We start from the raw sequence: 26,819 nt of genomic DNA on the forward strand, positions 1-26,819 counted from the left end.
AACCTTTTCTTCTATGAATGATTCCCAATATGTGGTATATTTTATCTGTAAGGATTGTATCACATGCATTAAATATTTTGAACAGGAAAAGAGTGTTTAAACTGAAACAACACTTTATTCACACAAATCTTGCTATTGCACTACTGCTGGGACTTGTAGTTTTTGTTAGCGGTATTGAAACTGCTAGTGAGTACAGGGTAAGAGCATGTGTTTGTACTATGCATTCATGACAAGGTAGTCCACACCAAAAGGGTACATTAGTAAAACTTAAGAAGATGGTTAATTATATGTAGACTAAATGTAGGTAATAGCATTTTAATGTGATGTACGAAGCACTTAAGTATGCTGTTGTTATAGAGACTATAGGAACATGTCTTAAAATGTGGTGGCAAGCAATTTAGGTATCAGTGTAAGTTGCAAACAAATACATACTTGTGCGATCATTCAGTCATGACAAGTGTAGCTGATATAATCCTGGGTGTTCAGTGTGTAGTTAACTGGTTCAAATCCATATTGTAGCTTTTCAGCAATACGACTGATCTCAAAGGATATCCATACCAATTCAGCTAAAATTTTGTACAGAGGATTTCTCATACAACGATGTATTCTAGAGTGTGTGATAAGGAGAAACCTTTATCATGATAAGTGTTGATAGTTAGCAATGATAATAGCATACTAATAAGATAATACCACAGAATCAAGACACACAGTAGTGTGTCATGCAATGTTAGAAGCCAGCATGTCACACTAGTGTGTTATTAACAGGATGAAGAACAACAATGTGATTTTCATTGGTACATAGCCAGTGCTACCTTTACAAAATGGGACAGCTTTTCTATGGAAATTCCCTCACCTTTAGTAGTACACTTACCAACATGCGAAATCGCTCCAGGAATTCTTCAGATAAAATAGCTACTCCAAAATTGGCTTACAGGTTTTGGCAATTGAATTTGTCACTTTGGCAATTGAATTCATTACTTTTGCAAATGAATTTGTCCCTTTGGCAATTGAATTCGTAGCTTTGGCAATTAAATTCATCACTTTGGCAATCAAATTCGTCGCATTGGCACAAGAATTCGTCATAATTAAATTGTCTTCAAGAAAGCAACCACTCATCACTAAATGAATCATTTTCGCCATGGAGAGTTACGCTTGAGACACTAGAAGGTAACAACATTTTTTACAAAATAAAAATTTTTAAAAGCAAAGTAATAAATATTAACAATAAAATGTTACAACTAGCTACACTAACTAAACCTGTTTCGCTTGTAAAATAAAACAGAACTGAGTATTTGCAACCTATTTCGCTTGTGAATACTCATTCCATTTCATTTGGGATCAATACTTGCAAGTGAAATGGGTACCACGCCCTTTGATGAGTGAGCCACGCCCTTTGATGAGAGAGTTTTCTCTTACTCTCATGAGATGACTTTGCATTTGAGAGGTACTGTATATGTAGTGTATATATATGATCACACAAAAACAGCCAAGCAGTAAAAATATTGGTGCGGCCTACAGAATACTTGGTGAAAAAAGTAGTGAAAACAAAGGTGGTAGCCAAGAAATGGCTGAAATAATGTTATTGCTAATAAATTTCAATAGCAACTATTACTAAAATTTATTGCAATAACATCAATGCAGCCATTTCTTGGCTGCCACCTTTCTATTTTTTCACTAAGGCTTTTAAATGCTACACCTTTTTGTTTTGTGTGTGTGTGTGTGTATGTGTGTGTGTGTGCGTGTGCGTGTGTGTGTGTGTGTGTGTGTGTGTGTGTGTGTGTGTGTGTGTGTGTGTGTGTGTGTGTGTGTGTGTGGATTTTGCACTTCATAAGGCCCCAAATTTGGGATTGATTTTTCCCACATTTATTTTTATCTATACAAACATTATGATGATCATTGAAGACAGAAATATTAATTGCATGTTTTGTTTGAATATGTGTTGATCTAATAGAGCACACATTTTTTTGAAGACATCTAATAGAATGCATAATAATAAATGTTCTAGAACAATCTAGAATTTCCATTGGTAGATCTATGAAATTATACGTACAGTAAGTGTTTACTAGTAAGCAGACTTTAACTAGAATTTTTATTTGTAAAGTAGAAATTTGATTAAGTGAACAGCCAAGATAGCAGTGGCTCAGTGGTAAAGCATTTGGGTGTTAAGCCCTGGTTTGAACCCTAGTACAATTTTATTAAACTTTACCCCACAGTGATCGCTCCATTACAGTATCTTGACACCGCAATTTTGCACTCATTTGAGTTTTGTTTATATCCATTGTTTTTCAAACCATCAAAGGCACTGTTATAATCATCAGCCTATGTACACACCAAATTTCAAGTTTTACCCTATATATAGTAATGGCAAAAAGTTCAATCTCTTTTACATAAATAAATGTTTATAACACCATTATATCAGACTCATATCAAACTTAGTATGTGAATTTACCACTATTAACACCAAAGTTCAAGGCAACCAGGTTTCACATCAACAGTTTATAGCCATACATATTTGCAAAGTGTGTCGAAAGAAATCTAGACCCTTAAGGCTTTTCGAAGTAAAAATGAAGAAAAAAACATAATTATATATATATATATATATATTAAATTCCAATGTTGTGCAAGTGACCAGTATGGATTTAATCAAATTTGCTCTATGACCTGCCCTACCTGGCAGACAGCTACAGTACTACAGCATGCAAAATGGAGTGCTATGGAGAAGGGGCCATGGAACTATGCATGCATGAAAATTGTGTTTTCTTTTTTTTTTTCTGTCAATATACACATGATGTAGCATGCCAAATTTCTTGCTTATACAACACACTGCCATGTGTCTTGATACATACAAAAAACTGTTGTAATAGTCAAATGCATGTAACATTTTTTCTTCTTTTGTAGTAAAGGAAAAAGGCTAGTAAAAACCTCAACAACTTTGGAATATTATACAAATACAAAAAGTGATATCTAAATCAAAACAGCCAAGCTGTGAAAAAGGGGGTGGCCCCAAAAAAAAGCCACAGTGAAAGGTACCAATCATTTTTATGACCACCTTCACTAAAAATAATTGGCAATAACAACATTGCAGCCATTTTTTAGTTGTCATTATTGATCTTACATCTTTTTATCCTAGCTTGCATACCCCTATTCACAGTTTGACTGTTTTGGTTTAGATAGTTTTACAAACATAGTTCAGTTCAGTTCGCTGATTACATTAATATACTTTCTGAAATGGCTACTATTATCAAACGGCACGGTGGTACTGTTTAAATAAGGATCCCCCACCACAGTTGTAAGGCTGAAGGCCAAACGAAGCAGTGCACGACCACCATTTTATGCCACAATAAAAACTTACTAGTGGGATGTGCCTTTTGGGATTCCGATGAGTGTGTGCCTTCTGAGGCTTGTCTTTCCTTTTATCTTCAATCAGGCTGTCTTTGTCCTTCTTCATGCAAGAAAACCATATTGAGGCATTAATTTTCCACTTTGTGTGAGCAGCATATTTAGATGCTGCAAACTTATTAAGCATTTATGCGATACCAGTAACTTCTCAATAGGTTCAATACCATGCCTATTATCATGATCTTGGTTGATTAATAACAACCAAGCACCACCTGAGACTACACCTCTTAACAATATATTTACTCGATCACGATGACACACTCCGTTATTATTAGTCTAGCTGTATTCATAATGCTAACACAATGAAAATACCCCCTGGGTAGATGAAAGGCTGACTAGAGATACTCTAATACAGCAGTCACCCTAATAGAACAGTCATGCATGTATAGCTGTATAATACAGCAACAACAAAAAAAACTACTATATTAAAAAGTATTAATTTAAAAATGATGTAGGATTCAAATGATAAAAAGTAGTGAAACAATAGATGAATGATAGTATTACAGCATAGCTTGGAGGGAATTTCCTACTTTGGCATTGAACAAAATGATTGTTAAAACATGCCAATGTATAGGGATTTTCCCACTGAGCTATGCTGTAATACCATCATTCATCTCTTGCTTCACTACTTTCTATCACTTGGTTCTCTACCTCATTGCTAAATTAATATTTTTTAATATATATATTAGTATAATTATGTTATAACTAGTTGCAGACTTTATCACAATTGTAACTTGTGACTACCACTCATGCAACAATAGGGCTAATTTTTGTTGTTTCTGTTTTTTATTTGTTTTGTTTTTTCATCTATTTTTCCAGTAATTCTTTCTGTCACCTAATAATACTCAAAACGTATCTGTTTTTGTTCAACGTTTATAAAAGATTATCAAGGTCAAAAGCTTGTGTGACTGCTCTATTGGAAAATCTCATGATGTGTTCATTGTACTGTTAGAGTTCATGTTTTAGTTCTTCCTATAGCAGCAAGTTTCACGTTCTACAGTGTGACTGTTCTATTAGAGTAGTGTTTCAATCTTGTTTATATAAGTAAACAATACAGATGTTCTGTTCCCCAGTGTCCACTGTACGAAAAATTTACCATTTACTTTGCTTTTAAAAGCCTATTATATCCTGCACACTCTATACACAGTAGCCTAAAACAGTTTGCCATTATATTGTTATCTCAATAATATTAGATATGCATCATCACTTTTATTTAACAGTTTTATCCAGTTAAACTGAAGAGGAAGGACTACTGCTCCATGCTAATTATCTTGCTCTAGTCCTGTTTAATAACACGTGTGTCTATATTTTGTGGCATCACACACTACCATGTGTCTTGATATAATTAATACAAATCATGTGCGTGTTGGACTAGGTTAATAGTTTCCAATTTTACTTAGTTTGTAATCTTTACTGTCATACTAATTTTCTTTAAGGTTACCTGTCTCACTGTGGCCATCTTACTTCACTACTTCTTCATGGCTGCATTTAGCTGGATGCTTTGTGAAGGAATCCTCATGTTCATTATGATCAAACTTGTGTTCTATAATGGATTTTTTAAAAGTAAAAAGTTTTTCTCAGTTGTTGGCTGGGGTAAGTTTTACTATACTCAAGTGTCCAAACAGCCGAACATTGAATACATTTTATTATATATAGGTCTGCCTATTCCAATTGTTGCTGTATCAGCAGCAGTATCACATGAGCAGTATGGACTCAATGACAGGTACGTATATGTGCATACTATATAAGCAAAGAAGATTACTACTAATCAGTTGCTATGTACATACATCTATGAGTAGTATTACATAATTATGTATTGTATATAAAAACAAATAACCCAAATATTTAATTAAACGACTGATAAATATGTCATCACTATACATCATAATGTTGAATTGAAATCAGAACTTAAACATGGAATTAAATTAATTTGATTTGTTAAGCTCCACACAATTGACTAAGCTGCTCTTACTTGTAAGAGTGATAACAACGTATAGTTACAAAAAATACAAAACAAGACATAAGTACAATGTAATATCATGTAATTGAACACACAAGTACAAAACCGGTAGCAAGCACACAAAACCAGATAATTAATATACTGTAGATAATCACACAATTTGAGTACAATTATGGAATAACTGCATGAGTAAAAGCAAGAGTTCGTAGGGATCCACCTAAAATGATGCATGTTACCTAAAATGGTGTCTTTAAAAATCACCCTAGTACACGATGAAAATCACCTTTACAGAATAATATTAGTCCATCTAACATCAAAGAACAAGAAAGCACTTACAGGTGGCCGAATATAGATTCTTTTTTAAAAATTGCCCGAACTCGAATTTTTGTCTGCCTGACTGCTAGCCTACCTGCCAGCCTATCTGCCAGCCTACCTGCCTGCCTGACCACGGTCGCAAGGCTGGAGGCCAAATGAAGCGGCATACGGCCACCATTTATGCCACAATAACAAACTCACCAGTGGGGTGTGCCTTTTAGGGTTCTGATGAATGTGTGCCCTTTGCACCTTGTCTTTCCTTTTATCTTCAATCAAGTTAGTGTTACAGCTGACTGGTTGTAACGTTCTCAACTACCGATTCTAGTTAACACCCACTGCCCATCTGGGTGTGCACCCTTTATAATAATCAGAACATACAATAGTCAGTGTGTTGTGCAGCCAAAGACAGCCAGCATGGGCATGTGACACACAAGTGTGTGCTTTACAGTAACCAAGAAAATGCTGTTTTCACCTCGGTTTTCACCTCGGTTTTTACCTCGGTTTTCACGCATCCGTAGCTCGATAGTGCCTAACTAGAAATTAACCATTTTTGCTGTGGAAACTCCCTCAGGGTGGGACACCTCCCATTTCAAATAATTATGAGCAAACTACCACTGAAATATGCACCTTCAATGTTTGTCTTAGTTTCTTCGTATTTTCTTCTTCTACCCTCTTATTTTTCCTTGCAACACACTTAGAAAAACCTCTATAACTCATACATGCTTTAGTAAATTTTCTTCAAATATGGAGAGCAGTGAGACTGTAATGCAGCATGTTTATCGGGCAATCCAAATTTTGTACTGAGCTTTTCATACACATTGGATAACAAGGAAGTTATATGCAATTTTCGAAAAATGCGATAGCAATATTTTGTCACGGCCACAGTGTAAACCACTTGAAGGAATGACTTGAAAATTGGTCTGTACATGGAGTAACCATTGTAGTGCAAACCTTTTGTGGTTTGAAAGAAATCACACTAACAGTAATGGAGTTATAACAATATCACCAACCACCTGTAAAATTGCAGGATCGAGATACTCTAATAGAGCAGTCACCGCGGGGTTAAAAAAGGTGCACGAAAATTTTCAACAAAAACGTTTACCACCAGAGTTCAAACCAAGGACCTCCATACCTAACTCCCACATCCTTAGCCACTGAACCACTGCTATCTTGGTTGATCACCTCACTTAATTTCTGCTTTATAATGAAAAATTCTAGCTTATAAAATGTTTGTAATTCATAGAACTTGTAGATCTATCAGTGGAAATTCTAGAGCATTCTACATGCTTTGTATTGAAGTGCTCAGAAAAAAAATGTGTGCTCTATTAGAGTAGCTACTACAAAAATTATGAAAATAGCTTATATACGTAGCTATACCAGGTGTGTCATGCGGCCAAGTACAGCTGGTGAGGGTGGGAAACTTACTCATTTTACGGAACCAGAAAACGACGTTTTCATGTATCTGTAGCTCCATATAGTCTTCAACGGTATAATTAACCTTTTTAATGCTTTACAGAATAATACTTCTTAGGGTCTACCAGTGACCTACACTGATAGCCTAACATACATTAAATAATAACTATACACTAACGTCTATTATTTAATTACAAGTGGCTAAAATTGTTAGATGCAGGATTCTTGGAACAGGGACAAAGGTAATGGAAACAACAAGGAGAATTGTCAGAGTTAGCTAAGAAATGATTCCATATCAATTCCTTTAATTTCTGTTTTATTGTAGCTAATGATTGTATAAGATCAATTATTTGCAGAGAGTTCCATAGTCTACAGTGTAGGTAGGTGAAAAAATAGTTCATAGCTGCATTGGTATGGGCTGTCTTGTGGTGTAGTTTGGTGCCAGAAGATCTAGTAGAACCAGTATTGAAGCTGACATAGGCAAAGATATTGAACTTATCTGTAGGAGTTTTAAGTGATTTGATGAAAAAATGATGTCAGATATTTCATAAATATACATCAATGGCAACATACCAAGTTGGGTCAATCTAGTCCTGTAGTCTGAAGTGTAATCAGGGAGTATGAATGTAATAGCACATTCAGTGTCTTTCAACAAATAAGGTCTCCACAATGTGTTGAAAGACATTGAATTAATAGCATCCTTAGCCACCTATCCAGCTACAGCAGCTACCCAAGCACAGGTAGCAGAGGAAGAAATGTATACAAGCAGGCTGAGTAATACTGTGGATAGAGACATCAAAATAGGCAAAACTACCATGTTGATAATCAGGATGAAATATATCTCCTGCATTTATTGCATTCTACACTGTAATTAGGTTTGCACTAACATGTGGGATTCTTGCAGAATCAGTCACTTGTAAATTATTGTACTCATTTTTTTAGAATGATAGCTTTTAAGAGAAGGAGGTGATTTCATTCCATTATGGAATCTTTTGTGGTCTGGGCACCTTTTGCACTGTCAATTCTTAGATCCATTGCTTTTAGTAGTTCCACCTAAACTGGCTAGGAGAAACTTACATCAACAACTTTTCAGTGTGTTTATGTGGGAAAAACAATTATATGCCAAGATAATTTTATGATATTGGGCTCTACAAGGTTTGGATGATGACTTTCCCTCTTCCCCATAATCGTACTCTCTTAATTTACTATAGTTATGTATGTGTTTGTTATAGTTTGTAGTTATTATAGTCATACTTTGTTTGTAATTTTATGTTTCATCATGTAAAATAGGCGTGGTTTCCCCAGTAAATGCAATGCCAATATGGTTATAGGAAGGGTCTGGAAGATAAACTTACCCAGCAATGGATTCGCCTGCTTATGGAAAATCTGATGACACAAGTTGCATCTTGGCAGAGGACTACAACCATAAGTTATAACCATTTAATTAAGCACCTGTAGTTTATATTCTGTATTGTCTCTGGTTTCAGTTCTGTTATTACCACTTTGTAGCGCTGTAACTTCAACAGTGCTTGGCATGTAGAGCTGAAACTTTGGTTTACCATTCCTTTGGAAATCTAAAGAAAATGGGAATTCAAGAAATGTGACCGGATCTGCAAAAAGGGGTCTTAAAGCATTTCCAATTGCATGTACTTGGCAATTCATAATTTTACTTTTGAGTATGGTACCAGCCTGACATTTGGTCACGTTACTCTCCTAACATAGTACTATTCCTGGAAATAATTTTAAGACAATAGATTAAAAACAAGATGAGTTGTGACTCTCATCAAACTTGGAAATTTGGAAAGGATATAAGACCCCTTTTCACAGATCCAGTCACAAATGCACTAGTACTAATATCTGGGGTTCTTGCAGATCCGGTCACAATAATTGGCAACTGCTTGTTCTTTGCATGTGCTGATTGAAAACACATGGAAATCTTACACTGATATAAAACAAATTCTCCAAGGGGGATTTTTTTGGGACTTTGGATATGTTGTTCTGTGAGAAAAGGGCTTTAAAATGATACCAAACTTTCTGTTATACCATTTTTTTCCGGGTTGCAAGTGTCATCTATCAGACTACAGTATAAGTACAATAACAAATATAAGTACAACAACAAAAGTATCTACAGTCCTCTTGACATGGCATCTGCTAATACAATGTCCTTGCCTGGTTTGTGCTTAATAACCAAGTCATACCCTTGGAGTATTATGCTTCATCTTAACAATCATTGATTCTAGTCCCTGAGTCTATTCAAAGGGCTATGATCCGTAAATACTAATATTGGGTGCTAGGCAGCAGATAAGCAAAGCTCGAAGTGTTGGAGAGCTAGTATAAGTGCCAATGTTTCCTTCTCACTTGTACAACAATTTTGTTGGCTTATGTTGAACTTCTGTGAAAAATAAGCAATAGGGTGTTCTACACCACGATGATCTTCTTGTACCAACACAGTACCAACTCCAAGATCACTGGCATCAACCATCAACACGAAAAGGTTTGTAACACAGGTGCAGACATAAGCAAACTCATTATCTGCTGAAAAGCTGTGTACACTTCATACCCCAACCAAACTTCTGATCCTCATGAAGAAGATGTGTAAGTGGTCTGCCACAAGTGAGAAATTCTTACAAACTTTCTATAGTAGCCGGCCATTCCCAGAAAACACATTAGCTCTCATCCATTTGAAGGAACAGGGAACTTTGTAAAAGCCGCTACTTTAACATCTACTGGTATGACATGGCCTTGACCAACATGATCTAGTCTAGATGTTCTTCCCAGCTCTCTGCATAAATCATCACATCATCAATGTACCCTTCACATCCCTGGAGACCAGCAATGACCTTATCAGTCATTTGATCGGTCATTTGTTGAAATATTGCTGGGGCTTTTTTCATCCCGAATGGCATTACTGTATACAGAAAGAATCCATCTGGAGTTACAAAACAGAAATTTCCTACGCTCTAGCAGTTAAGGGTACCTGCCAGTAACCCTTAGCAGGTCAAACTTGTTTACAAACTTTGTGACACCAATTCAATCTATACAATCTTCTATTCTGGGTATTGGGTATGAATCAGATTTTGTCACAGCATTAACCTTCCGAAGGTCAGTGCAAAAATGGTAAACTCCATTACTCTTTGGAACAAGGACACAAGGTGAGCTCCATTTGCTACTGCTAGGCTCAATGATTCCATGGGCTCCTCACAAACTGAAGCATAACAGGGTTAACCCGGTTTGGATGTTGCTTGATTGGTGTTGCATCCATCACATCTACATCATGATGTACACAGGCTGTAATATCTCACTTCTATGCCCCTTGGGGACCACAATATGATGGACTATCTGCCATTTCTCATTGCCTGGTGCTGTAGCAGTTCACCACTTTCTCATTATCATAATAACATATACCCACATCTGATGCTTCTTCAGAACTAAATGCTTTGTCAGCTAATTTACACAGTTCGGGGTCATTATTCTGATCAGTCATCAATTGATCTCTTGATAGTGGTGAGCTCTGAGCTATTTCTGGAACAATCACAGCCTCTAGGTAGATCAGCAACAACAGTATCCAGGGATTGTTCCTGAGGACTGATCTCATTAGATTGTGGTAGTACTGTCTTCTTCATCTCTTCATTGTCTCTAGCCTTGCGTGCAGCATATCTTGATACAACACATGCTGGATAAATATCTGTCAGCTCAGTCTCTAGTGATGCCTGCAGCTTAGGCTGCTCTGGTTCATCAACAACTTGCAATTCAGGATGCAGATCAACTTTTCCACCTGCCAAGTCATTCCCCAGAATAAAGGCTTTGGATTGGTGACGTAGGTCTAATACCCACTGTAACTACTCCAGACACAAGATTGAACCTGAGATACACTTTCAGAACACCCAATTCAACTCCTTGGACTAACACACTGGCTCCTGTAGAAGACTTTTCTGGGTGGCCCCAGTATCACATAGTATCTTAACAGGTACAGAGGTTCCATCTGCAGTTACTGAACCACTGGACACAAATGGAAGGTAAATACTATCAGATGTAGTTCCCTGTGACTAACTTTCTGGCACACCTTATTCAGGTGCTATTTTGTATGCCTTAAGAGCAGCCTTCTTGACTAGGTCATATTGTAAAGTGTGTTCAATTGACATGGCAGAATAAACTTCACGGACTTTTCCCACTAAAATGCTTTGCAGCAATAACTTTCGAACATCTCTTGGCCACTCAAGACTGGTGGCAATTTTCTAAAGTATTTATCCACTTTCTTCTCTTGGAAAGGAGGTACGAACTTTATCTGCTTACTGACACCAAAAGCAGCACTAGTAGATTCTACAGGAATTCTTGGTTCCTTTGTCTTCTCCAATTCCTTCAATCGTAATTGAATACACAACTCTATCTCCAGTTCTTTCATCTTCAACTGGCTCTCTCTCTCTCTCTCTCTCTCTCCTTCTCTCACTTCTGAAACTCTAGGTGCTTAAGCTCTAGGATGTTGACTGAAGGTAGAGACAACTCTTCATCTTCTTCGGCCACTAACTCTTCATTAATTAAATATTCCTTAATTAGTTTCTTAATCTCCTTGAACCAGTTACTGATGACAGTTTGTAATGTTTTGCTATGGCTAACAATTCTTCCTTATAAAGGGAATCAAATGTGAGCAAAAATGGCTCCTCAGCAAATGATTCAACAGTAAATGCAGCCATCATGCACAAATTCTGTAAGTAGTACTTATACAATACTCACGATGCTGAAGACTATAGATATATGTGGCTGTCTCAATGAAACAAAGGTAGCCAGCGGCGACAAACAAAAATCACAACAAATCCTAGTAAAGAAATATGACAACAGACAGAACAGCTGATTAAGATAGGTGTACCTGCCATTTTTTTCCCGGTACCAAGGATTTTGACTTGTGGTTAAATTAAAATTGGCAGACTGCTACTAGAATCCTCTGGCACACTACAACTACGTACTCCACTCAATGGTGCCCAAATATGTCTCTTATTGTTGTCCGTCGTTTTCCTTCTGTCTTCATCCTTCTTGTAGCTTGTCTGCTTTCACTACTCCTCGGACAAGCCCCCAAGTTTATTACAACCAACTGGTCACCACGTTCTCAACTACCAATTCTAGTTAATGCCCGCTGCTCATCTAGGTGTGCACCCTTTTATAATAATAATATCACATGCAATACTATGCCCTATTACTTGTCGGCTTCTTCATGTAATGAAACCACATCAAGGTGTTAATTTTCCCTATAAACACTTCCCTTGAGTAGCATATTTTGATGCCACAAATTTATTGAAAGTGCTTACACTCAGTAGAATCTTCAACCATGCCCATTCACAATCTTAGTCGGTCGAGCACAGAGACCATACCTCTTAACAATCTATTTACTTGATCACAATGACCACACTCCTTATTATTGTCCTAAGTGTATTCATAAAGCTAGCACAGACACGTCCCCAAGTAAGTGAAACAAGGAGTCGAGATACTCTAATACAGCAGTCACCCTAATAGAACAGTCACACATGTATAGATAACAACAAAAATAACAAACAAACTAGTATATTAATTTAAAAAATGAAGTAGGGATCCAAGCGATACAAAGTAGTGGAACTAGAGATGAATGGTGATTATTGGATTTTCCACCGAACTACGCTGTAATACCATCATTCATCTCTTGTTTCACTATGTTTTATTGCTTGGATCCCTACGTCATTTTTAATTGAATAGTTTTTAATATACTAGTATAATACTGATGAGAGTGTCCTATTGTCATATACAAGGTACCCCTGTATGAAGGGTGAATCTTAATGTGATGATGTACCACTTCCGAAATCATCCATATCATTTGTATAACTAACCCTGTACAAAACAGTTTGGCTGTATAACAAGGTGCATCCATGTGAGTAAAAGTAATTGGAGACTAAAAGAGCTGCTATCTGGTGTGATAAAGAATGAATGTTAGTACAACTATGTAACTATACCTGTATTTTTCAAAATTCTAACATTGTTTTTTTACTGTTGGCTTGTGTGGTCTTGCTGCATTCCTAATTGATTCTTTTACTCTGTTATTGGATAGTACAGTATCTGGTCAGTAGGCAGTGTAGAGAATAAAATGTGGCAAAATTACTAGCCAATTACAGTTTTAAGGAATATTATATGGATGTAGCAAGACTGCACAAGTCTAGGACTAGTCTAGGACCAAAGTAAAGGACCAATGTTAGATATTTGTAAAATACAGGTATGGTTAGTTGTATTATGTAACATTCATTGTTGACCACACCAGATATCAGCTCTTGTAGTCAACTTTTACTTTTGTGGATTTGCCATTCTGTACAACCAAGACATTTTTGCATGAAGATTTCACTCATTATTTGTGAGTATCACATAGTACCCAAGAGGTAAGGTAGCTAATCAAGACACACAGTAGTGTGTCGTGTGGCCCAAGAAGCTGGCTCGCAACACCCGTGAGTATATTGACAAGAAGAAAGAAAATGCAATTTTCGCACCTCTGTAGCTCTGTGCTGCCTTGATGAAACAAGACGATTTTTGCTGTGAACATGCCTGCCAACTTCAGTACTCCACATTTCAAATTTGAGTGAAATCATTTAAAGCATTCCTGAGATATGCAACTTCAAAAATTGGTTTAGTTTCTTGGGTTTTATTTTCTTCTGCTTCTTATTTTTCTTCCTCTTTTCGCACACTTACAAAAACTGCCATAAAATGTGAACGCATTATCTGATTGCCTTGAAATTTGGCACATAGAAGGGGAGTATAAAGGCGCATCTTGGTACCATGTTTGGATGGAATACAGTAAACAGTCAAGGAGTTATTAGTGATTATTCACAAAAAATAACATCAATATGTTGTCACGCCTACAGGGTAAACCGCTTATGGGAAGAAGCTGAAAATCGGTGTGTGGATAGGTTAACTATTGACCCTCAAACCTTTTGTGGTTTGAAAGAAATTGAGCTAAAAACCACGAAGATACAGTAAAAAGACCAACAGTGTGTAGGTGGCAATTATGCAATCGAGATTAGCTAATAAAAAAAATGACTACTTGTCACACCTACCGGAAAAACCGCTTGGAGTAATGCTTTGAAAATTGCTGTACAGATGGAGTAATCATCTTAGAAATACTCTTCAATGATGTAGAAGAATCAGACTTAAAGCCACAGAGTTATAACACAAAATCAAACTTAGTGTAGGAAGTGCGAGATCGAGATACTCTAATAGAGCAGTCATCCTAATAGAGCAGTCACCCTGAAGAGAGATCAGATAGAAAGAAGTAACCCGTATAGAGATCAGCTACAAACAAATAACCCAGTAGAAATATGTGTTGGAAACAAATCACCATGTAGAGAGATCAGTTAGGAACAAGTCACCCAGTAGAGAGTTCAGCTAGAAACAAGGCACCCTGTAGAGAGATCAGCTACAAACAAGTTACTATAGAGAGATCAGATACAAGCAAATCACCCAGTAGAAATATGTGCTGGAAACAAATCACCATGTAGAGAGATCAGTTAGGAACAAGTCACCCAGTAGAGAGTTCAGCTAGAAACAAGTCACCCTGTAGAGAGATCAGCTACAAACAAATCACCCTGTAGAAGGATCAGCTGGAAACAAGTCACTCTGTAGAGATATCAGCTAGAAAAAAGTTACCCTATAGAGATATCAGCTACAAACAAATTACCCTGTAGAAATACGTGTTAGAAACAGATCACCATGTAGAGAGTTCAGCTAGAAACAAGCCACCCTGAAAAGAGTTCAAACTACAAACAATGAGAGTTTCAGCTACAGTTCAATTATGTAAAATCGCCTTATTACATACGTGATATCATTCAGTGTAAAATATACAAATATTTTAATCAGACAAAAAGGTATACACATAATTGCTTCTGGCTTTTGTTCCACAATTCCTGCAGTGAAGAAAAACAAACAAGTTAAAAGGAAGCACCAAAGTCTGTTGATGGCTGGCTTTGTGGCTTGCAATACAAAAAGAAGTGATATCTAAACCAAAACAGCCAAGCTGTAAAAAAAAGTGTGTGGCCCCCAAAAAGGCCAGGGTATGAAATCCAAGGTGGTGGCCAAGAAATGGCGGTTAATGTCAAAAATTTTAATAATGACAATTCAGGTGAATTTGGCGCTGAATCCTAGTGAAACGTGGAGGAGGCAATGCAAATTCAGCTGAATTGTCATTATTAAAATTTTTGCCATTAACCTACCATCACAGCCATTTCTTGGCTGCCACCTTGGATTTCACATCGTTTTTCACCCTGGCCTTTTTGGGGGCCGCACTCTTTTTACAGCTTGGCTGTTTTTGATTAGATTGTATAATTATAGAGAAATAACAAAGTACAGTACAAGTCAATTTTAATTACTCATGTAATGATATTTTGATCAAATGTGTGTTCCAATTCACTTGGATAGGCCACTCCAATTAGATTTTTTTCTGGTCCACTGCTGCATCCTTTCTGTAGGTGTAAAATTCCGTTCAAAATGCATGGCAAAATTCCCAAAGCCAGATTTCAGAGATTCACATTGGATATAGCTTTAACTTAGTCATATGTGACTGACTGAGCAATACCTTGTCATTTTCACGCATTCTTTTAGTTGCTTCTCTGTGAAATATGTTGAGACTTTAAATGATGTACAAAATCATTCATGGACCTTACTTTTACCAGAATACATCACATTCAATAGAGGCATTAACCATGGCCATGAGTACAAACTTACCGTGCCATTCACTAGAATTGATTCAGATAGATTCAGCATCTTCCCTTCCACTGTTATACTATGGAACAATTTACAACCAGAGACCATCCATGCTTCATCCACTACAGTGTTCAGCAACCTGCTAATTGTAAAATTGTAATTAGCTAGCTATATTGATTTGTTGAATTATTGTGTTTATACTCATGTGTGAGGTCTTGCATTTAAAATAATAATAAAAGTAATTAATGACAAAGGAGTGACAGTCAAAGTTTTAGCCTTTTATGATGAATAGTCTTGGAGTTATAAGGCTAGACAGTTGGAACAGGAATAAATTTAATTTGTACAGCAACAATACAGCAAATAAATTACAGGCGCTTATTTGATTGATCATAACTCATGATTGGAACATGTTATAAAGGCAGGACTTCGTTCAATCTGTTTACTATGAACTGGCAAATCCATCATAGTATAGTGTTTTCCCAGTACTTCCCCATGTGGACAGAGAAGAGGCCATCCCAACAAAAAATGATACCGGTAAACTTTATTTCTACCGCATTGTAAATAAGCATCCATAACTGATATGCTTTTTGCTGTACAAACACAAAGCAAAGATTTTCTTACTAACAAGCGAGTGTGATGTTGTTGTGATGTTGTGCTGTATTGTTGAAAAGAAGCGCACACCCCTAAGAGGGGTAGGGAATTAACTAGAATGTGGAGCGAAGTGAAACATGCACTGGCCATAACAGTGTATAGATATTATTGATTTGAATTTGTTTCAGTGTTCCAAAGCGATTAATTTTTTATGTAGCATTACCCAATAACAAAGTAGAATTTTGTGTAAAAAAACTTTCTTTTTTTCAGCCAGCCAACCTTATATATCATTAAGTAAATAAAGAAGAATGGTTCCATGATGGGAATTGCTAATAATAGAGGTCCTTAATGACAGAATGAAAAGAGGATGTGCTAGCAAATTGTTTCAAATTATTATAATCAATTAATTTCCTACAAAATATCTATCAACAATGCATTATACAGTAATACACAAGCGCAAAATTTTAATAAACTTAAGAATCTAATTGATTCCATATAGATAAAATATATACATACGTACAATATAGTGCTGAGCGACAGTAAAAATTTTACTATCACGATAGTTACTCATTAAATATCGCGATAGTGAATACTATCCCAATAGTTTATGAAACACTTTACTCTTAACAAAGTCTTAGTGGTATAGCTATGATTTGCAGTCATATAGAAAGTTATTTTGCATGTACAGGACATTTGTTAATTAACTGTGTGGGCGGCCGATGAATATGGACTATTGGTAAAGCATTTACAGGCCACTCCTTTGTAAGAAAGCTGGTAATACCAACTGTAAAACAGTATAGAAGGGTTGTTAATACCATTTTAATACAGATCTGAGGTTATCATAACTATCACGATAGTGATATCCCTACTATTACGATATCGATAGTGATTTACTATCTCGATATATCGCACTATCGATACTATTGCTCAGCCCTAGTACAATACCTGAGGATTGTTATGAAGTATTGTACTAATTATGTTGGTATTAATTTGTTCCACTTTACACAGATGTTGGATATCTGAAGAAAATGGTGCTATCTGGGCTTTTATTGGTCCTATGTTAGCAATCATACTGGTTAGTAAATTCTACTAACAATTTTGTACAGTGTAATTCACCTGAATAAATTTATTTGCAGGTGAACATGTTTTTTCTAATTATAGCCATTTATGAAGTATTTAAAAGTAATTACAGCAATATGACAACTGAGAAGATAACTAAACGTGAAACTGTGAAGTAAGTACTGTAACTTCACAATAGTATAATGCATTAGACCTTATGGGTTTATACATTAACCACCAGCAACTCAGCTAAAAAGCTACAGTGAATTATTCTGCAGAATGTGGTCTATTACAATAATGCACTTGATTTTTGTATGTGGAAAGATTGTACTGTGTATGCCAATATTTATCAACTGGCAACACTAACTAATGGTAGTATTGTAAAACAGGCAGCCTTAGAAGTCATTTCAAAGGTATAGAAAGAAACTCAAGACCTCCTCCAGCAATACAGTACCTCTGGCTAGATCAATTTAGTGGGAGAAATGCTTTTAATATTATCAAAATTCAACTAACGATGATAATAATCATGATACCATGTTATTTAGCCATAGAATATTAACACACTGGCTGCTTTTTTGCTTTAAAACATCAATTTACTCTTTTGTTGTCTTATTATCATGATGCTACTGGACAAGGACAATGCATTCAACAAATCATACTACAGCGTACTTTAACAAAGCAGTCAAACACTCTAACAGAACAGTCAATTATGTTATATAGTCAAGTGCAGGCTCACATACATGTATACATGTAGAATAAAGAGAGTGCTGGGGTGGGCACCAGTTAGGGATTGTACAAGGATAGCAGTAGCAAGCTCTAGGCCAAACTCTCATGGATATTGCTGGATGCCTTGCAATAACAAAATATTCAACTTTGCAGGCTGGCTATGCCAATAACGTTGTCTCCAATCATGTAGAGACCTGTGTGAGCTTTAGCACACACACACACACACACACACACACACACACACACACACACACACACACACACACACACACACATATATATCAAAGTCCAGTTTTAGGCAATGTTGATGTGAAAATCAGTGACCAGATGGTGTAGCTATCTGGTGGTCTTCAATATCAGTTCATGTTTTATGACTGGTTTCATAATACACTCACACTGCTTCATAATATAAAGACATTGTAATAATAATACTGCACACCATAATTAAAATTTATTAGCATTAATACCACTGCAGCCATTTTTTGGCCACACCACTACATTATAATTAACAACATAAATAAGTCAAATTATATTCCTGTAGATCATTACTGAAAGCAGCTGTATTATTTGTTCCCCTACTTGGAAGCACTTGGATTTTTGGAATATTATCTGTGAATGAAGACACTATTGTCTTTTCCTGGATATTTACAATTCTTAACTCATTACAGGTAAACATGATTGAAGTAAACTTACTTGTAAGTTTATAATTAGTGCTCTCAACAGGGTTTGTTCATCTTGATTCTACATGTGTTAAGAAATGAAAAGGTACAGTATGTAATACAGTTAGCCAGCCAAAAAATACTACCAAGTATAAACCACAAAAAACCTAGCCTACAATGAATATAATCATTAAATGCACCACATATTGAAATTTATATGACATTATTTTATAGTTTATAAACTTTGTTCAAAGAAAGTGGACCAGTGTTTCAAGAACTGACAGTTCACATGTATCTGTAAGTAAATATTCTGTATAGTACTAAAAGTATTAAACTTTTGATCCAGAGTAAGGAATCTACTTTCCCAACAAAAGCAAAGAAATACAGTAAGATTATTGATTAGCAATATTGTATGTCTAAATTAGTTTGTACAGCAATAATATTACAGAATGCTTTTATGGTTATTAAATAATAAATCTTTCTGCAGGTATTGTATTATATTGCTTGTATTCAATGTTGGCAAGAAATTAACTTCCTTGTTTCCTCGTAAGGCTGTAATTAAGTGATTAATGATTAATTCAATTAATGTAAGTTTTGGTCACTAGTACAGGGTACCAGTGGACCATCAGTGGTTTTAAACCAGCACTGTAAAGTTTTTAAGTATTAAAAGCGAGTTTACACATCATGCAACTCTAAAAACATATGATTTTCAAACTGATTGCATGATTTGTTGCATGAAGCAGGTACTCATGTGATCAAAATTTAGTATACAAACAATGACGATATATAAATCTTAATGGGTTGTTATCCAATATTTATTGCTTATTTGCAATGCAAGTTTTCTAATGAACTGATATTAAAGACACTCAGAATAGTAACCAGAGCATTTTACAGTATAATGGTTGGCCATTGGACCTTTACCGACCAATTAGCTTGAAGACCGACTGATATATCTACTAAACTGGTCAAAGATGGCTGACCACTTTCTGCTAAAAAGATTGATATCCATACAGTGTACTCTAATAGAACAATCAGCCACTCTAATAAAGCAGTCAAAGAGAGCATCCTGATCTAAAAAATCTTAAAAATGAAAAAAAAATCATTCCATTGGGGAATCGAACCTACAATACACCCTTTGGCAAAACGTATATTTTGCACCTTTATACCACATGTCCACACACTCTCCAAGTGACTTCAATAGCCTTTTTATGTCAGGTAGATTGTAATTGTTCACATCCTTACTAATTTCAACCACAGTATAACTCATGCTAGTGAATTTTATATTTTCTCTGTCAAATTCCAGCATAGATCTAGCTACTGTAACTACTCACAACTTTTATAACATGAGTAGTGAATTCATTCATAATAATGTTATCATTATTATTATAAATTCATTATACATCTGTGTGGCTTAACAATGATGCAGTGCATGGCTGCTGAAGGGATTTTGTGTGTCATAATACTCATAATTTGCAGTCTCAGAACATTGTAAATTTCCTGAGATACATGCCTCCAGATACCCCTAGCTTAGCATGCTCATGCATGCTTGATGTACTTTAAGCATTCATTGTTATACAATGTCAGGTAATGTCAGATCAACTTAAACTTTGATCTGACATAAAATCAGATCAATGGAAGCTAGTTATAATCAGCTCTGAGTGGAGCCAATAAAGTATTTATTAATTTGAAATACAGCAAATAGCATAGGTTGTCTTAAATTTGCTAAAATTCCTCTATCCAATATCGCCGCTTGATAGAGATGTGTCAATTTTGCCAGAAAAATACTTTTGGAATAATAGGTGGGTAATAACAAAAAAATTGGTACAGCTTTTTTTTGAAATGGATACTAGGGAATATAAACTTAGCAAAAAATTGAAATACTCTAATAGAACAGTCACATGTAATAACTACCTATTATACCAAAAATATTTTTTCAGGTTTGTGGCAAAATCGACACATCCCTATCAAGTGGAAATATTGGATAGAGGAATTTTAGCTGATTGTTATGGGAAGAACAAGATACTCCAATAGAACAGTCACAAATGATAAGAGCATAATGAAGATTACAATATTCTAATAAAACAATCACTTTGAAATGAAATGTGACCGGATTTCACATAACAAGGCTTCCACACACACAAAATCAAACTTACGATTTTACCATAAATGGATTGCTGGTCTAACACACCATCATATTTCACACTGTACTTCCTTCAGCACTAACAAGTCTGGTTCTGTAGCAGCTTTCTTCCGACCCTGTCAAAGCCACGAGTGTGAGATTGGCACCATTAAATGGCCATGGCTTTGTGATAATGGTGTGTAGTGAGCTGGGACTTCACAGAGAGCTCGCCAATAGTGTTCTCAGTGAATTTGGAGTAATTTGAGGGCCATGGAGGGCCAAGGAGAGCCCAAACTTGGCCTCTGGATTCCAATCGTCTTCTTATTTCATTTTATACCCGTATATTAAGACCGCCATCCACCCCCACCCTCCCACCCTATTACTATCACCTGTGATATTATTACCCGCTCGAAAAAAGCTGCTCAAAACAGGGCAAACTTTGGGTATCAGAAATGTATACACCCACTCAGTGATAGCTAGTGAACAGACGAACAATTGGTGCAAATTTTGTTTGCACAGCTGTAGGCACTGGGAAGTTATTACACAATGATTCCTTAAAATCGCCATATCTCCTAACAAAGCTTTGTGCGTCGAAGCCTTGTTTTGTCAAATTCAGTCACAAATTGTAGCTATGAAGTGTAGGCTTGTGTCAACTATACCAGTATAATTTTAGGCATAATAGGGGATGAAAAGCATAAAGCCTAATGCTGGCATAATGGAGCATAATTAGTAGCATAATAGGGTAAGTTTCTGCCACAATACAGTGTAAATATAACTTCTGCTATAACAGTAACTAAGTCAAGGGCTAACCTGTTTTGGATGGTGAAATGATTCCTGACAAGTAGAAACAATACACTGCAGTCTTGTTACAAGTTTACACTTGGCAGAATGTGTGTTTTCATTGTGGGTCTGCATTTTATAGGAGTCATGTGCCAACTAGTACCAAGGCATGGCAGCAGTTTATTTGAGCTTCGACCATTGAATTTGGCAGACCTCTCAACCTGGGAACAGACCTAGTCATGAGATTGTCAATCCTCATGCAGCTGTGAATCCTACCATCTTGTTGATGGGGTTCATGCACATACATTTGTTTTACCAAAATTGTTGAAAAGGCACAATTAACTAGTTACTGAGATGCTATACTGTTGTTTGCTGCAGCTTATTATAATATACTATGCTATGGTGTAGCCGTAACTACGATTTATAGTTATTGTAAACCTACGAACTTCATCTGACACACCTTGCTTAGTCACTTGATGTCCACAAATCCTTCATTCAGTATCACAACACATCACTGTCTCCACCATTCCATGACTTCTTGTGAGCTTCATTGTGGGTAATTTGTTTGTAGTTGAATTCTGTACAGGTGGTTTCTTTGTAGCTGAACTCTGTACATGATGGTTTCTTTGTAGCTGAACTCTTTACAAGGTGACTTCTTCTAGCTGAACTCTCTACGGGGTAATTTCTTTGTAGCTGAACTCTCTATATAATGGTTTCTTTGTAACTGAACTCTCTACAAGGTAACTTCTTCTAGCTGATCTTTCTACTGGGTGATTTGTTTGCAGCTGAACTCTCTACATGGTGGTTTCTTTGTTGCTGAACTCTCTACAAGGTGAATTCTTCTACCTGATCTCTCTACAGGGTGATTTGTTTGTAACTGAACTCTGTACAAGTGCGTTTTTGTGGGTGATCTCACTGCAGGTTGATTTGTTTGTAGCTGAACTCACTAAAGGGTGATTTTGCTTGTAGCTGAACTCCTTGCATTGTATCTAGTTTCTAGCTGATCTCTCTACAGGGTGATTTGTTTGTAGCTGATCTCTCTACAAGTTGATTTGTGTGTAGCTGATCTCTCTGCAGGTTGATTAATTTTCAGCCGATCTCTCTACAAGGTAATTTGTTTGTAGCTGAACTGTCTGTAAAGTGATTTATTTGTAGCTGATCTCTCTGCAGGTTGATTTGTTTTAGCTGAACTCTCTACAGGGTGATTTACTTGTAGCTGAACTCCTTACATTGTGTCTAGTTTCTAGCTGATCTTTCTACAGGGTGATTTGTTTGTAGCTGATCTCTCTACAAGTTGATTTGTGTGTAGCTGATCTTTCTACTGGTTGATTTGTTTGTAGCCGATCTCTCTACAGGGTAATTTGTTTGTAGCTGAACTCTGCACAAGGTGCTTTTTTGTAGGTGATCTCACTGCAGGTTGATTTGTTTGTAGCTGAACTCACTAAAGGGTGATTTGCTTGTAGCTGAACTCCTTACATTGTGTCTAGTTTCTAGCTGATCTCTCTACAGGGTGATTTGTTTGTAGCTGAACTCTCTATAAGGTGATTTGTTTGCAGCTGAACTCTCTACATGGTGGTTTCTTTGTTGCTGAACTCTCTACAGGGTGTTTTGCTTGTAGCTACTCTCTACAGGGTGATTTGTTTCTAGCTTATCTGTCTACAGGTTGATTTGTGTGTAACTGATCTCTCTACAAGCTGATTTGTTTGTAGCTGAATTCTCTGCAAAGTGTTTTGTTTGTAGCTGACCTCTCTTCAGGGTGATTTGTTTCTAGCTGATCTCTCTACAGGGTGATTTTTTTGTAGCTGACCTCTCTTCAGGGTGATTTGTTTCTAGCTGATATCTCTACAGGGTGATTTTTTGTAGCTGACCTCTCTTCAGGGTGATTTGTTTCTAGCTGATCGCTCTACAGGTTGGTTTGTTTGTAGTTGAACTCGCTACACGGTGATTTGCTTGTAGCTGAACTCCTTACATTGTGTCTAGTTTCTATCTGATCTCTCTACAGGGTGATTTGTTTGTAGCTGATCTCTCTACAAGTTGAATTGTGTGTAGCTGATCTCTCTGCAGGTTGATTTGTTTGTAGCCGATCTCTCTACAGGGTAATTTGTTTGTAGCTGAACTCTCTACATGGTGGTTTCTTTGTTGCTGAACTCTCTACAGTGTGTTTTGCTTGTAGCTGATCTCTCTACAGGGCAATTTGTTTGTAGCTGATCTCTCTACAGGGTGATTTTTTTGTAGCTGACCTCTCTTCAGGGTGATTTATTTCTAGCTGATCTCTCTACAGGGTGATTTTTTGTAGCTGACCTCTCTTCAGGGTGATTTGTTTCTAGCTGATTGCTCTACAGGTTGATTTGTTTGTAGATGAACTCTCTACAGGGTAATTTACTTGTAGCTGAACTCCTTACTTTGTGTCTAGTTTGTAGCTGATCTCTCTACAGGGTGATTTGTTTGTAGCTGAACTCCTTACATTGTGTGTAGTTTCTAGCTGATCTCTCTACAGGGTGATTTGTTTGTAGCTCATCTCTCTACAAGTTGATTTGTGTGTAGCTGATCTCTCTACAGGTTGATTTGTTTTTAGCCAATCTCTCTACAGGGTAATTTGTTTGTAGCTGAACTCTCTATAAGGTGATTTGTTTGTAGCTGATCTCACTGCAGGTTGATTTGTTTTAGCTGAACTCTCTACAGGGTGATTGCTTGTAGCTGAACTCCTTACATTGTGTCTAGTTTCTAGCTGATGTCTCTACAGGGTGATTTTTTGTAGCTGAACTCTCTACAGGGTGATTTGTTTCTAGCTTATCTCTCTACAGGTAGATTTGTGTTGATTTGTTCATTTTATCTCTCTACAGGTAGATTTGTGTTGATTTGTTCATTGCTGATCGCTCTAATGGTTGATTTGTTGTAGCTGAACACTCTGCAAAGTGTTTTGTTTGTAGCTGATCACTCTAAAGGGTAATTTGTTTGTAGCTGAACTCTCTCCACAGTGACTTGTGTGTAGCTGAATTCTGTGTAACTGAATTCTCTAGAGAGTGACTTAATTGTAGCTGAATTCTCTACACAGTGCATGACTTTTTTATAGCTGAACTTTCTTCAGTGTTACTTGTAATGTTCTGAATCTCTATAGTGATATATTTGCTTAACTCTCCACATGGTGACTGTCTTCTTGCTGAACTGTCTATAAGATTAACTGTTTGCAGCTGAACTCCCTACAGAATAACTTGTGATGTAATAAAATTCTATAATGGAGTAAATAAATTAGCCGAATGCTCTATTAGGGTGACTGTTCTATTAGAGTATCTCGAACTTGCATTTGCTACACGGAGTTGGCTTTCGAATCATAACTCAGTGGTTTGTAATCCGATTCTTCTGTACTACTGCAAGGACTTTCTATGAAGATTATTCCAGCTATGCACCGATTTTCAGCTCATTGCTCTAAGCGGTTTGCCTAGTAGGCGTGAAAACTAATACTTTTTTATTCATAAAAATCGATCGCGTAATTGTGACACAGGTTGGGTTTTGTGTCATATCTCCGTGGTCTTTATCTCGATTCCTTTCAAACCACCAAAAGGCACTCCTACGATGGTTACTCCATCTACATAGCAATTTTCAATTCATTCCATGAAGCGGTTTACCCTGTAGGCATGACAACAAATCGATCTTGTTTTACGCGAATAATCGGTCATAACTCCTGAACCATTCATCAGATTTGTACCAAATTTGATGCTAGGATTCGCCTTTGGACTCCCGTTCTGTGTGCCAAATTTCAAGGCGATCGGAGTACGCGTTTGCTTGTTATAGCAATTTTTGCAAGTGTGCGAAAAGACGAAGAAGAAGAAAAAAAAACGAAGAAAAAAAAACGAAACTTTGGCAGCTCGTATCTCGGAAATGGCTGGAGCGATTTCCTTCAAATTTGGAATGTAGACTTCCTTGGCTGGCGGGCAACTGTGTAGCAAATTTGGTTCCAATCAGATAAGTGATCACCGAGATACAAAGGTGTGAAAATGACGTTTTCGTTCTTCCTGTCAATATACTCACGGTGTGGCGCGCCGGCTTCTTGGGCCGCACGACACACTACCGTGTGTCTTGATTTCAGCTAGATAATTGGATTTGTAAACACCACAATTTAGCATATTCATAATTCATGAATTATTTTGTAATTCTGTAATTATGTTGCTATGTGCTGCTAACAAAGCGTAACTATAGTCCGTACGCATTCAGCTGAACCTACGCCAAATATAGTAATATCAAAGAGGCGAACATGTGCTCACTCCCAATGGTTTTATACTGGAACAAGCATGTTTTCATGTTGTAAACATGTTTGCATGCCTGAATCATCCATACTAAATGTATGGGATATTTTAAAGCCTCATAACTCATTTGTTCTTGCCCATATCAAAGCGCTTTTTGATTAACAGTTCTGGCATTTAAAGGGCCTCACAGTACTACTAAATGTTTGGGAAGCTGGCCCGTGTAACACTGAAGAGTTATATAAATGAGGGATCAGGTGAACTTGACACGAACAGACTATATAACAAACCACTTTAAACAGCAAATTAAACACAGCAGTATCTTCTCATTTGTTTTATAGTGTGGCTATCGTGTTTTCTCATGCATATTGTTTAGAGAAAGCCTTGAGGCTACCCTTCATTTTCGTTTGCATAAGTACGGGTAGCTTCCCTGGCTTTCTCAAAGGATACGCTATCTCCGGCAGCCTAAGAGGCCTTCAACATTGTTTTGAAGTTGTTAAACATCCATAAAACCAAAAAGGAAGACCGTTCATGAAGAATTGCCATACCCATATTTTGAATACACTTGCTTTTCTCAGGCCTGGGAGGAGTCAAACATTATTATCGTCATCTACAGCATCACCTTCACTGGTCACGACATGCTTGTGAAGTGCAGACGACTGCAACTCAATACAACTATCAGCACCTTCCTCACTCTCTTAATCACTGGAGGGTATATATACTTATTGAAGAACAGTCTTGTTTAGAGTGCATCACAATAAATACAACATGCAATATATATGACCACTAAAATGTACCGCGAAAATGAAGTTTGGATTACATGACACTTAGTAGTGACGTCACGGTAGTGT

The 26,819-nt window shown here is 36.7% G+C and overlaps 1 protein-coding gene across 1 annotated transcript in view; it reads left to right on the forward strand.

Annotated features, from left to right (window-relative positions):
* LOC136253728 (adhesion G protein-coupled receptor L4-like) overlaps positions 1-26,819 on the forward strand; it is a 94,224-nt gene that overhangs the window by 63,841 nt on the left and 3,564 nt on the right. Inside the window, exons 15-23 of the mRNA XM_066046384.1 lie at positions 86-197; positions 4,836-4,992; positions 5,056-5,122; positions 17,393-17,459; positions 17,521-17,618; positions 18,711-18,837; positions 18,893-18,934; positions 19,063-19,125; positions 19,175-19,214. Of these exons, the coding sequence (XP_065902456.1) occupies positions 86-197; positions 4,836-4,992; positions 5,056-5,122; positions 17,393-17,459; positions 17,521-17,618; positions 18,711-18,837; positions 18,893-18,934; positions 19,063-19,125; positions 19,175-19,214 (773 nt within the window). The remainder of the gene's footprint in view (positions 1-85; positions 198-4,835; positions 4,993-5,055; positions 5,123-17,392; positions 17,460-17,520; positions 17,619-18,710; positions 18,838-18,892; positions 18,935-19,062; positions 19,126-19,174; positions 19,215-26,819) is intronic.

Source organism: Dysidea avara, chromosome 4, assembly GCF_963678975.1.
Source record: "Dysidea avara chromosome 4, odDysAvar1.4, whole genome shotgun sequence".
In the NCBI taxonomy this organism is placed as follows: Eukaryota; Metazoa; Porifera; class Demospongiae; order Dictyoceratida; family Dysideidae; genus Dysidea; species Dysidea avara.